At 38.9% G+C, this 14397-nt stretch overlaps 1 protein-coding gene across 13 annotated transcripts in view; it reads left to right on the top strand.

Annotated features, from left to right (window-relative positions):
- The window catches only part of PRRC2C (proline rich coiled-coil 2C), a 110364-nt gene that overhangs the window by 62839 nt on the left and 33128 nt on the right, over window positions 1–14397 (top strand). For all 13 annotated transcript variants that reach the window (XM_008985036.5, XM_008985031.5, XM_035280006.3 and 10 more), the window contains exons 16-19: window positions 1228–3486; window positions 6225–6433; window positions 10565–10719; window positions 11612–12515. In XM_008985036.5, coding sequence (XP_008983284.1) covers window positions 1228–3486; window positions 6225–6433; window positions 10565–10719; window positions 11612–12515 — 3527 coding nt within the window. The remainder of the gene's footprint in view (window positions 1–1227; window positions 3487–6224; window positions 6434–10564; window positions 10720–11611; window positions 12516–14397) is intronic.

Raw genomic sequence — 14397 nt, 5'->3', positions numbered from 1 at the left:
AGGTAACATTTTTAAGGCCAAAATAAGGAGAAATAGAATAATACAGAGTTAACTTTGAAGTGGCAGACAGTTGGTGGTAATAATTTATAGTCATACAGTTAGAACTTCCTGTTTTTTTATGGAGTATTTTTTTTTTTTTTTGGTAATGTTTTATAAGTATTTGTAATTAATTGGGGCACATAGGCTTACTCTAGTGTACTCTTTTATTCTAGCTGGAAATTATATTCACATTAGCATGGTCTTAACTTTGTTTTTCATTTATTTATTTCCATTTTGTATTTTTATTTTTTGAGAAGGGGTTCACTCTGTCAGCCAGGCTGGAGTGCAGTGGTGCAATCACAGCTCACTGCAGCCTTGACCTCCCAGGCTCAAGTGATCTTCCCACCTCAGCTTCCTGAGTAGCTAGGACTATAGGCATTAGATGTTGAAATTGGCAGGGGTTTTTTTTTTTGTTTGTTTGAAATAGGAACTTGCTATGTTACTCAGGCTGGAGTACCCAGCAATTTTTGTATTTTTTGTAGAGACAGTTTTGTCCTGTTGCCCTGGCTGGTCTCAAACTCCCGGGCTCAAGTGATTCTCCTGCCTCAGCCTCCAAGGTGCAAGGATTACAGGCATGAGCCACTGCTCCAAGTCCATTTATTTTTTAATAGTGGCAAAAACCACTTAGAACACTGGATCTACCCTCCTAACAAAAATTTAATTATACAGTACCATGTAGTTAACTGTAAGCACAATGTTGTATAGCAGATCTCTACACTTTTTATCTTGCATGACTGAAACTTTATACCAATGAAATAACAGTACCCTATTTCCCCCTACTCCAGCCCCTGGTAGCCACCATTATGGTTTCTGCTTTGATGAGGTTGATTACTTTACATTCCTCATGTAAGGTATTTGTCCTGACTTACTTACTTAACTTAAGCATAATCTCCTCAGGGTTTATCCATGTTGTAGCATACGGCAGTATTTCCTTTATTTTTACCCCTGAATAATATTCTGTTGTATGTGTATACCACATTTTCTTTATCCATTCAGATGTTGGATATTTAGGCTGTTACCTCTTGGCTATTGTGAGTAATTCTCCTCTAAACTTTTTATGTTGAGAGAGATTCTCATGGTTAAGAGTCATTGTTTTCTGTTTTATATTTAGAGGGATTATTTTGTGGTATACTTACATGTGGGAAAGACTGCTTTGTTGGTTATACCTTTGAATTCTTATTATCATAGGCCTGAAGTTGCATTGGATCAGGAACAGATTACTGCTGCTTATTCTGTAGAACATAATCAATTGGAGGTTCATCCAAAGGCAGACTTTGTCAGAGAATCCAGTGAGGCAGAAGTGCAAAAGTTTTTAAGCAGATCTGTGGAAGATGTTAGACCTCACCATACTGACACAAGTAATCAGTCTGGTTGTTTTGAAGTACCTGATCAAAAGACCTTATCCACTCCTCAAGAGGAGCGGATTTCAGCTGTAGAAAGTCAGCCTTCCCGGAAAAGAAGTGTTTCCCATGGATCTAATCATACGCAAAAACCAGACGAGCAGAGAAATGAACCATCTGCAAGCATTCCTAAAGTAACCAGCAGATGCATTGATTCAAAAGAACCAACAGAAAGGCCAGAGGAGAAACCAAAAAAGGAAGGCTTTTTACGATCTTCCGAAGGACCAAAACCTGAAAAAGTATATAAATCTAAATCAGAAACTCGCTGGGGCCCACGACCAAGCTCCAACAGAAGGGAAGAAGGTAATGATAGACCTGTGAGAAGATCAGGTCCCATTAAAAAACCTGTACTTAGAGATATGAAGGAGGAACGGGAACAGAGGAAGGAGAAAGAAGGAGAAAAGGCTGAAAAGGTCACTGAAAAAGTAGTTGTAAAGCCTGAAAAGACGGAAAAGAAGGATCTTCTTCCTCCTGCACCACCACCTCAGCCACCAGCACCGATTCAGCCACAGTCCGTTCCACCACCAATTCAACCAGAAGCAGAGAAAGTTACTTCACCTGAAACTGCAACTTTGGCTCAAAAACCATCTCAGGATACTGAGAAGTCTCTGGAACCTGTGAGTAGTGTTCAGGTAGAGCCTATAGTTAAGACTGTAAACCAGCAGACTGTGGCAGCACCAATAGTCAAAGAAGAAAAACAACCTGAGAAAGTTATCAGCAAAGACCTTGTGATAGAGAGGCCTCGACCAGACTCAAGACCAGCAGTTAAAAAAGAATCAACTTTGCCTCCCAGGACCTACTGGAAAGAAGCTAGAGATAGAGATTGGTTTCCAGATCAAGGATACAGAGGTCGAGGCCGAGGTGAATATTACTCCAGAGGTCGAAGCTATAGAGGTTCTTATGGAGGGCGTGGCAGGGGTGGTAGAGGACACACTCGAGATTATCCTCAATACAGAGACAATAAGCCAAGAGCAGAGCATGTACCCTCAGGGCCTCTCAGACAGCGAGAAGAAAGTGAAACACGAAGTGAGAGCTCTGATTTTGAAGTTGTCCCCAAAAGAAGACGACAGCGGGGTTCAGAGACCGACACAGACAGTGAAATTCATGAAAGTGCAAGTGACAAGGACAGTTTAAGTAAAGGCAAACTTCCCAAAAGAGAGGAACGACCTGAAAACAAAAAAACTATAAAGCCTCAATCTTCTTTCAAGCCTGATAATCATGTTCGAATAGATAACAGACTGCTAGAAAAGCCTTATGTGAGGGATGATGATAAATCTAAACCAGGCTTTCTTCCTAAAGGAGAGCCTACAAGGAGAGGCAGAGGGGGAACATTCAGGCGTGGTGGAAGGGATCCTGGAGGCCGTCCATCACGCCCTTCCACTTTACGAAGACCACCTTATCGGGACAATCAGTGGAACCCAAGGCAGTCAGAAATTCCTAAACCAGAAGATGGAGAGCCACCAAGAAGACATGAGCAGTTTATTCCTATAGTAGCAGATAAACGACCTCCAAAATTTGAGCGAAAATTTGACCCAGCTAGAGAAAGGCCTCGAAGGCAGCGTCCTACTCGACCACCAAGGCAAGACAAGCCGCCTCGATTTAGACGGCTAAGAGAGAGGGAGGCTGCTTCAAAATCAAATGAGGTAGTAGCAGTGCCCACAAATGGCACAGTTAATAATGTGGCTCAAGAACCAGTTACTACTGTTGGGGATATTTCGGGGAATAAGACACCAGATTTATCTAATCAGAACTCTTCAGATCAGGCAAATGAAGAATGGGAAACAGCTTCCGAAAGCAGTGATTTCAATGAGAGGCGAGAGAGGGATGAAAAAAAAAATGCTGACTTGAATGCACAAACAGTTGTAAAGGTTGGAGAGAACGTTTTGCCTCCAAAGAGGGAAATTGCAAAAAGAAGTTTTTCTAGTCAGAGACCAGTAGATCGCCAGAATCGACGTGGCAACAATGGTCCACCCAAATCAGGAAGGAATTTCTCTGGTCCTAGAAATGAAAGGAGAAGTGGCCCACCATCAAAAAGTGGGAAGAGAGGGTGAGTACTTTGTTTTGAACATAGTTGCTTTTGCACCTTTAAAGAAGCTGAAAGTAGAGTTTTTGATGAATTACGTAAAGAGCCAGTCTACATAGAGGACCAAAAAACATTGTTCTTCCCAAATGCTTTATTTTCTATTCTCAAAGTGTAAGGGTAGTTACGGAAGAGAAGTTAGGGTGTCTTAGGAGTCTTTGCCTCCTAAGTTACATTTTCCAGAGGAGTCCTTGGAAACTTGTAGCTTTGGGAAAATGTGTGCATCTTGGCGGGGGCGGGGGATATGTACAGTGTCCCTATTTGGTAAGTTATCTTACCTGATGAGTAGCCCTCCCTTCTTTCTTGGTTTCTCCTTATAAACCTCTAGTGCTACACAGGTATCCTCTAAGATTTCAATTAATGTTATAAGCATATACTTTATCACTCTATACTGATTTCTTGAGAATTAGTATTGAACCTTAAGGATAAATCGTATTCTCATCCTGAGTTACAAATCTGTAATCAACAGTCATCTAGAGAGAGGCCCAGAAAACAAATCCCTGTTCTGCTTCCAAGGACACCAGTAACATGGCAATGTATTTTTTTAAAAAAGAATTTTTCTAAAGTGGCCTTTTTAAAAAAAAAAAAGATTAAGGTGTTGGTTTTAGTAAGCTAGTATTGATTTCTTTAGTACTAGGAAACATTATAAAGTAGCAGTTAAGATTCAGAGTGCCCAGGTTCAAATCTAGGCTCTGGTACTTTCTAGTTGCTTCCCTTTTGCTTCCTCACCAATAAAATGGGGAGAAAATAACAACACTTAATATGTAAAGATACTAAGATGATACTTGTGATGCTCTTAATACCTTGTATATAGTAAGTAATCGTTATTATGTGTGCCCTGCTTTTAGTCCAATTGCCAGGTTTGCAGCCTGAGCCGATAAGAATTTAAGAATTTATTTGGACTGCACGATATTAATCTGAGGTCTTTAGTGTTACATACTTAGCATTTCAGGTTACCATACTTGTATATTTGTCTACTTTCTGTTGATGTAACTGAATACCTGAGACTAGGTAATTTATAAAGAAAAGAAATGTATTCCTTGCAAATCTGTTGACTGCAGAATCCAATGTCGAGGTGTACTGCCTTCTTGTCGGTAGAGACTCTGCAGAGTCCCAAGGTGGCATGCTTATCACATGGTGAGGGGGCTCACAAGAGGTGGCAGAACTGGCTTTTATAACAGACCCATTCATGATAATTAACCAACTCCCTTGATAACGCATTCATTAACCTGTTAATCCATGAATGGATCAATCCTTTCAGAAGGACAGAGCCCTCATGACACAATTACCTCCCTAAAGTCCCCACCTCTCACCACTGCTGCATTGGGGACTAAGTTTCCAACACATAAAGTTTTTTGTTTTCTTTTTGAGATGGAGTCTCACTCTGTCACCCAGACTGGAGTGCAGTGGTGTGACCTCAGCTCACTGCAACCTCCGACCCCTGGGTTCAAGCAATTCTCCTGGCTCAGCCTCTCTAGTAGCTGGGATTACAAGTGTGTGCTACCATGCCCAGCTAATTTTTATATTTTTAGGAGAGACAGGGTTTTGCCATGGTAGCCAGGCGGGTCTCAAACTCCTGATCTCAGGTAATCTGCCTGCCTTCGCCTCTCGAAGTGCTGGGATTACAGGTGTGAGCTACTGCCCCAACATGAATTTTGAGGGATACATTCAAACCACAGCTTTAGAGAAAGTATTTTTGCTATTCCAGATAATTTTTAAAAGGGAAGTTTTAAACTTGGAATTTGAATGTCCCTTTAAAATTCCAAGAGAATCAGGATAACCAAAATACTAAGCAGAATAGTTCGTTTACTGTAACCAAACTATTAGAATTTTAAGGAACAATACTCAGGGACAATTTTGATATGATTTTTGTGCCATGTGATCTCAATTATGTAGCAGGATTTTTGTGCCATGTAGATAGATTAGCAATAAGTTTGAACCTGTAGAAATGGCAGTGACTAATTATAATCAAATGTTTTATAAGAGTACCATGTAGAAGAAATGAACTAATTCTTCAAATGTTTGAGGTTATGGCCAGGCACCTAGTAAGCTTTTATCTTGAGTAATATGATAGGCTAAGATGGAAATGAATTAGTAAACCCATTTCCCACGATCATTTTCACTTGGAAATTTTTTTAAAAAACCTGAAAATCATTCTTTTAGGAAATAAGAATTACTAAGAACTATAGGAGATACATTTGGCTTGCGAAGTGAATTATTTCCATATTAAAGGTTTTTTTAAACTAATTTTATCAATGTGTAAATCTGATAGTATTTTTTTAAATGTACATAGTTGTAATTATGGATTGCTTTTTAAAATTTTTGTTTTTATATGCTGGCCACTTTTGGAGAGCATTCATTTGTGAATACTTTGAACTTGCTTGGATCACAGAAATTTTCTGCTATAAACTGTTAATTAGCTCATTTATAAAATTAAAGACAAATAGACTCTAAGAACTTTTGGTATAAGTAGAATTGTAGAATTTAATTGCTGGAAAGAACTCTAGGGAGCTAGTCTACTTTATTGGGAAACTTGGTTTGTGAGATTGTATTCAACAAAAGTCACTAATGCTTGTTCGGTTACAGTTAGGGTTTTCTATCCCAACAGTCTTTCATCTTAGAATGAACTTTAGAAACTGCCAATAAGCATTTTTCTTTTGTTTAGATAGGTGGAAATAGTAATATCTCAAGATATTTTTTTGTAGGCCATTTGATGACCAGTCTGCATGCACAACTGGGGTTGACCTTGTCAATGGCAGTTCTACACACCATCAAGAAGGAGTACCTAATGGTACAGGACAAAAGAACTCCAAAGATTCTACTGGGAAAAAACGAGAAGACCCCAAACCAGGTCCTAAAAAACCCAAAGAGAAAGTGGATGCTCTGTCACAGTTTGATCTCAACAATTATGCAAGTATGTCTTAGGTTTCTTTATTTTCATTTATTTATTTGTTACATTTTAAAATGTAGATGCCACAATTAAAGAAGTCTTCTAAGAAGGAAGGAGTTGGATGTTCAAGGTACACATAGTGGCTGATTAAGAAACACTAACTTTATGAACTTAAACTAAAATAACTCCAGCTTTTAGTGTAGCCTTGAACGCTTAATAACATTTTTGTTAAAAATAATCCAACAGCACTGCACTGTTCTTCAAAATAAAGGGGAAGAAAAGTAAACACTCTGCTTTGCCAGATTTGAGAACACACAGAAATCCCAATTAAGATTCTTAGTTATATCAGTGTAGATGTTGTATTATTAAAAACAATAGGAAAGAAATGTTAAATTCAGTGAGTTATGACCTTGGTAAAATTGGTATTTAAGAGAAAGCAAATAGAGAATAAATAGTAGGACAAGGGGCATTGTCACTGTGGATAAATATTTTAGGAAAGCCATGAAGTAATAGAGGATCAAATGTGAAGGATAACACAAGCAACAAGAAAATTTTGGATGAGGAAACAGACATGGAATATCTGTGTATAGACATTTGTACATGTAAAATGTGCCACTTGCCATTAATTTGGATGAAACTGGAAATACTGAATAAAATTGAGAGATTTCCTAAGTTTAGACCAGATAGTTGTAATTAATAGTAGCAATGGGAAAGTTGGGTTAGTAGTAGTTACTCCATTTGAGAGAGATAAATGAGGTTTTTCTTTCGTTTGCCCAATGGTTATTTGTACATATTAAGCCCTGATTTGAGCGCAACTCATGGACATTATTTTTAACCAGTGGTTCTCAAAGTGTGGTCCCCAGATCATCAGCATCACCTGGAAATGTGTGAGCAATGCAAATTCTTTGTTTGTTTGTTTCATTGAGACAGTCTTACTCTGTTGCCCAATGGCAGTCTTGGCTCATTGCAACATCTGCTTCCTGGACTCAAGCAATTCCCCAACCTCAGCTTCCCGAGTAGCTGGCACTAGAAGCATGAGCCACCATGCCTGGCTAATTTTTTTTTTTTTTTTTTTTGGTAGAAATGAGTTTTTGCCATGTTGTCCAGGCTGGTCTCAAACTCCAGAGCTTAAGCCATCTGCCTGCCTCGGCCTCCCAAAGTGCTGGGATTACAGGCATGAGCTACCACGCCCAGACATAATATTTCTATATTAAGACTCTATATATTTCTGAAGTGGTGATAGAATTAAGCTCTTCATTTCAACTCATTCCGGTTATCTTTAAGAGTTAGTCACCTTTACTTCTTTTTCCTGGTAACATTGTTTAAGTAATATCTCTAATCTAAAATGTTAAAAAGAAGAGGTCTTTGGAAACTGAAAGTAGTGTTCAAATTTTCATAAATGCTACGTGCAATTGGGTGAACTAAGGAGGTTGAAATAATAAGATAGGCTTTACACACATATTTTAATGTAAGTGAAAAACTGAGGTGAATTTAGAATTATGATGAGGTTTTTCCACATGAAATAAGGTGTGCGTGATATCCTTTGAAAAGACTTTTCATTGAAATGAGAAGATCATTCATTTTACAGAGTTAATGAGTTTCTTAAGGATTCTAAAAAAGAGATATAAGTGTCTAAGATAAATTGGAATCAACTGGATTTTTTCTTCTGAAATCAAGTTTCTCTTTTTTTTTTTTCGAGACAGTCTTGCACTGTCACCAGGCTGGAGTGCAGTTGTGTGATCTCAGCTCACTGCAACCTCCACCTCCCAGGTTCAAGTGATTCTCCTGCTTCAGCCTCCTGAATAGCTAAGATTACAGGCGCGTGCCACCATGCCTAGCTAACTTTTTGTATTTTATTAGAGACTTTAGTGGAGGGTTTTACCACGTTGGCAAGGCTGCTCTCAAACTCTTAACCTCAAGTGATGTGCCTGCCTCTGCTTCCCAAAGTGCTGGGATTACAGGTGTTAGCCATTGCACCTGGCCAAAATCAGGTATCTATTAGAAAAATGGAATGACAGTAATAAGGTTTTTGTTTGTTTGTTTGTTTTTTGGTCGAGACGGCATCTCTCTTTGTCACCCAGGCTGGAGTACAATGGTGTGATCTCGGCTCACTACAACCTCTGCCTCCCAGGTTCAAGCAATTCTCCTACCTCAGCCTTCTGAATAGCTGGGTCTACAGGCATGTGCCACTATGCCCAGCTAGTTTTTTTTTTTTGTATTTTTAGTTGAGAGAGGGTTTCACCGTGTTGGCCAGGCCAGTCTTAAACTCCTGACCTCTTGTGGTCTGCCTGCCTTGGCCTCCCAAAGTGCTGGGATTACAGGTGTGAGCCACCACGCCCATCCAGTTTCTAAAAAATGTTCATTTCATTTCTCAGTCTTTATGGTAATGCTAAGTTTTAGCTATTTTAGAAGAATTTGTAGATCGTTTTCCTGTGGCCCCTTCCTGGATCATATACCTATGTTGCCATACCTAACAAGTATCACCTTCCCCTGTTGCCGTACCTCACAAGTTGTCACCACCCTGAATTGTATACTTGTTTCCAAGAAAAATATTTTTATTGTATGTGTAATTTCCAATTAAAACATATGTTTTTGAAAATTAAATTTATTTAAATTGCTTTACTCTTTCTTTATAGTTAGAATTGTTCAGACATTATACCTGTAATAAAAAATTATATCACCTTAACTAATTTTTCTTGGAAATATTATTTGATGGATTTATATTTCACATACTCACTGGGATATAGAATAATTTTAGGATAGCCAAAATAATGAATGGTTAGTTGGAAAATAAGTTGAAAAATGATCTTGAGTTATTCATCCCCTGGTTATTCCTGGTATGTGTTCACCTCTCCCACCTTATATTCATACACAGCTTACATATTTATTTTAATTTATTAGCTTACTTATTTATTGAGACAGGGTCTCACTCTCTCCCAGGCTGGAGTGCAGTGGCATGATGGCAGCTCACTATAGTCTCAACCTCCCCAGCTGAAATGATCCTCCTACCCCGAGTAGCTGAGACCACAGGTGTGCACCCAGCTAATTTTTGCATTTTTTTGTAGAGACAGAGTTTCACTGCATTGCCATATATTTATTTTTAACGACTCCATACTGTAGACAAGGGTCTTCATAAAACAGAGACATTAAGAGTTATAAGACCAGCTAGGCTGGTCATCTTACCTTAAACAAATCAACTTATTTCATTTTTAAAAACAATATTTATTTATTTATTTATTTATTTATTTATTTATTTATTTATTTATTTATTTATTTATTTGTGTATTTGCTTTGTAGAGACAGGGTCTCCCATGTTCCCCATGCTGGTATGAAACTGCTGGCCCCAAATGATCCTCCCACCTCGGCCTCCCATCATGCTGAGATTACAAGCATGTGCCACAGCACTAAGCCAGTTTATTTCATTTTTTGAAAAAGATAAATAATAGTAGCAGTCACCTCTTAGAATGGTTAGATGCAAATGAGGTAGAATGCTATATAGATCTTTTAAAGTACTATACAGATCTGAGGCTAACAGAGGTTAAGTCATAGGATAGTTTTGTTTTTTGTTTTTTTTTCTTTTTTTAAGTCATTACTTCTATATTACTTAAGGAAAAAAAGAAGACCTGTGTCATTCAAAACAAATATTCTTAGGATTTTTCGGACAGAGTCTTACTCTGTCACCTAGGCTGCAGTGCTCACAGTCTCTGCTCATTGCAACCTCCACATCCCAGGTTCAAGCTATTCTTGTGCTTCAGCCTCCTAGTATCTGGGACTACAGATGTGCACCACCACACCCATCTAGTTGTTATATTTTTAGTAGAGACAGGGTTTTGCCATGTTGGCCAGGCTGGGCTGAAACTTCTGACCTCAAGCATTATGCCTGTCTTAGCTTCCAAAACTGCTGGGATTACAGATGTGAGCCACCGCAACTGGCCAGTTTTAGGATTTTTATGTAAAATTAAGTCTGTGAAATCTTTTTCAAATCTTTACAATGAATGGCCATGCTATAGGGTGGGAAATAGGTTGTATACAGTATAAGTTACAGGAACTAGGCCTTTGGCTAGTTAAAAAAAAAAAGTATTACTGTACTAAGCATTTTTATTAACATTTTCATTTGAAACACAAAATATTTTAAATTCTTTTTCACACCCAAAGGTGTTGTTATAATTGATGATCATCCTGAAGTAACAGTAATTGAAGATCCCCAATCAAATTTGAATGATGATGGTTTTACTGAAGTGGTATCCAAAAAACAACAAAAACGTTTACAGGATGAGGAACGCCGAAAGAAAGAAGAACAAGTCATACAGGTTTAAATCTTGTTTCAACTTCTTGCTAGTTATTTAGATTTGTTGCCCAAAGTATATTAGCAAATGGTCAAGGTTTCTGTCTACTTGTAAAGTCAATGCTCTATTCGTTTTTCAAGTATTAACATTGTCATCATCTTCCCAACTTATAACCATTTTGACCGGAATCAAAGGAAATTTTAAATAAAATATAAGGAATGTAGCTCCTTATATTTTGACTTACAGCAAAGACTGTCTTTACTTTAACAACATATTGTATAATGAGGACACCTTATTTGCCCCAAGGCAGAGTTGAGTTGATTTTAAATTATCTTGGGAAGCTTAATGAACACAAATGTCATAAACCAGTAAATTTTGGATTTCTGACTTACTAAAGTATTTATTGTAATCTGTGTTAGTTCACTTAAATACACAGTACAAATCAAGATAAATTACTCAGTTTGATTTTATATAAACTTTGGAAGCAGATTTTCGGAAGTCATTTATTTAGGAAGGTAAAATAGTAGTGTATCTACCCTGTATCATAACATACCAGCCACACTGCTCAAATTAATGTCTGTGGCAAACATATGAGTTAAGACTAAATAGCATTTTTGTTAGCTCAGGTAAGGTTTGCTGCCAAGCAAATTTACTGCAAACTTTCTTAGTTCTTGAATTTCACAATTGTGTACCTGTATGTCACAAATGTGTAATACCTGTTTGTCTTTTGTCTCTATATCATCTTGGCTTCTCATCTTTTAAAATCTTATTAGCAACCCTGACATTTTTGCTGTGTGAACACCTATTTTGAAAAGTAAACCAGCCAAGTTAGTAGGAATTAGTTTTGTTAAAAATTGCATTTATGAACTGTTGCTTTCAACTGCATTATTGACAAAAGTGATCCCTATTTTTTAAGGTCTGGAACAAAAAGAATGCAAATGAAAAAGGAAGAAATCAGACTTCTAAGCTTCCTCCAAGATTTGCCAAAAAACAGGCTACAGGAATCCAGCAAGCACAGTCTTCACCCTCAATTCCACCCCTAGCTTCAGCTCCACTTCCACCTTCAACCTTAGCTTCAGTTTCAGCCTCAACCTCAGCTCTAGTTCCAGCAGCCTTAACTCCAGTTCCAGCCTCAACCTCAGCTCCAGTTACTGCCTCAACTTTATGTCCAGTTCTGGCCTCAACCTCAGCTCCAGTTCAAGCCTCACCCTTAGCTCCAGTTTCAGCCTCAGCCTCAGTCTCAGCTTCAGTTCCAGCTTCTACGTCAGCTGCAGCTATAACCTCTTCTTCAGCTCCAGCCTCAGCCCCAGCTCCAACCCCAATCCTTGCCTCAGTTTCAACCCCAGCTTCTGTCCCCATTCTTGCCTCAGCCTCTATTCCCATTCTTGCTTCAGCCCTAGCACCAACTTCAGCTCCAACACCAACCCTGGCAGCCTCTTCCCCAGCTGCCGCAATCATCACAGCACCAACTGTCCCAGCCTCAGCCCCAACTGCCTCAGTCCCACTTGTTCCTGCCTCAGCTTCAGCCCCAGCCCCAGCCTCTACCCCAGTCTCAGCCCCAACTCCCGCCCCCACTGCCCCAGCCCAGTCTCAAGCACAGACCCACAAACCAGTCCAGAATCCACTGCAGACTACTTCACAGTCTTCAAAACAGCCACCACCATCAATTAGGCTGCCTTCAGCTCAAACACCTAATGGCACAGATTATGTAGCCACAGGAAAATCCATCCAGACCCCACAGTCACATGGCACTCTGACAGCTGAATTATGGGATAACAAGGTGGCCCCACCAGCCGTGCTGAATGATATCTCTAAGAAATGTAAGTGTGCAAAAGAGAACTGAGGGGTGGGGAATGGCAAGGGAATACTGAGGGTTCTTTTCAATTTTATTTGTATACCCATTAAGTGTTTTCTAGCCATCTCATTTTTTATTGTAGGAAAAAGTAGTAATCCTCTCCTAACTTTCTTAAAATTTTTGTTTTAAGCATGTTTAACAAGCATTTTATGGAAATAATTTTGTGTCGGTGAGAAAATAATAGGCAATGTTTGGGGGGGACTTGTACGTGCATACCTCATTTGATTACACTTTGTGGACACTGCATTTTTTAACAAAAGTTCATGGTAACTGTGTCAAGCAAGTCTTTTGGTGTCATTTCTCCAATAGCATGTGCTCATTTCATGTTCCATGTCACATTTTGGTCATTCTTCCAATATGTCAAATTTTTCATCACTTATCTGTTACGGTTGTCAGTTATTTTTGATATTGTAATAGTTTCAGGGTACCATGAACACCCAAATAAGATGGCGAACTTAACTGATAAATGTTATATGTGTTCTGATCACTCCATTGACCAGCTGTTCCCTGATCTCTACCTCTTCTTGACCTCTCTATTCTCTAAGAATACAGCAATACTGAAATTAGGCCAATAATAACCCTCTAGTGGCCTCTAAGTATTCAAGTGGATGGAAGACTAACATACGTCTCACTTTAAATGCTGGAAATAATTAAGCTTAGTGAAGAAGGCATGGAAAAAGTCAAGATAAGTCAAAAGTTAAGTGCTACTTCAGTAGTCAGCACTAATGATAGGTAAAACAGCCTTTTTGCAGATACAAAATTTTAGTGGTCTGGCCAGCCACACCATTCCCTTAACCCACAGCCTAATCCAAAGCAAAGCCCTTATCTCTATTCAATGCTGTGATACCTGAGAGAGGTGAGGATGCTGCCAAAGAAAAGTTTGAAGCTAGCAGAGGTTGGTTCATGAGGTTTAAGGAAAGCAGCATCTCTATCACATTAAAGTGCAAGGTAAAGCAGCAAGTTATTCAGAATATCCAAAGCTGAGATAACTGACGGAGACTACATTAAATAATAAATTTTTGATATAGATAAGCAGCCTTGTATTGGAAGAAGATGCCATCTTAGGCCTTTCATGGCTATAGAGGAGAAGTCAACGCCTGACTTAAAAGGACAGGCTCACTCTCTTGTTAGCGGCTAATGTATCTGGTGACTTGAAGCTGAAGCCAGTACTCATTTACCACGTTTAAAATCCTAGAGCCCTTAGAAAAGTATGCTAAATCTACTCTGCCTGTACTCTAGAAATGGGAAAACAAAGCCTAGATGATATCACATCTGTTTACAAAATGGCATATCTAATTTTTTTTTTTTTTGAGACAGAGTTTCACTCTTGTTACCCAGGCTGGAGTGTGGTAGCACAGTCACATCTCACTGCAACCTCTGCCTTTGGGTTGCAAGCAATTCTCCTGCCTCAGCCTCCTGAGTAGCTGGGACTATAGGCACACACCACTACGCCTGGCTAATTTTGTATTTTTAGTAGAGACAGGCTGGGTTTTGCCATGTTGGCCAGGCTGGTCTCAAACTCGATCCCCTGTGTCTGGCCCATACATACTGTTTTTAAGCCCATTGTCGAGACCTACTGCTCAGGGGAAAAATACTCAGAAGCTTTTCTTCAAAATATGTTAAGCTTGTGGACAGTGCACCTAGTCACCCTAGAGTTGTGATGAAGATATACAGGAAGATTTATGTTTTCATGCCTTCCAACATGGCATCCATTCTGCAGCCCATGGATCAAGAAGTATTTTGACTTTCAAGTCTTATTATTTAAGAAATACATTTTGCTACAGTTTCCATAGACGGTGATTCCTCTGATGGATCTGGCCAAAGAAATTTGAAAACCATATGGAAAT

The sequence above is a fragment of the Callithrix jacchus genome, chromosome 18, assembly GCF_049354715.1.
Source record: "Callithrix jacchus isolate 240 chromosome 18, calJac240_pri, whole genome shotgun sequence".
Lineage (NCBI taxonomy): Eukaryota > Metazoa > Chordata > Mammalia > Primates > Cebidae > Callithrix > Callithrix jacchus.
Note: the sequence above shows the minus strand (reverse complement) of the source record. Positions and strands in the feature narration are given on the sequence as shown.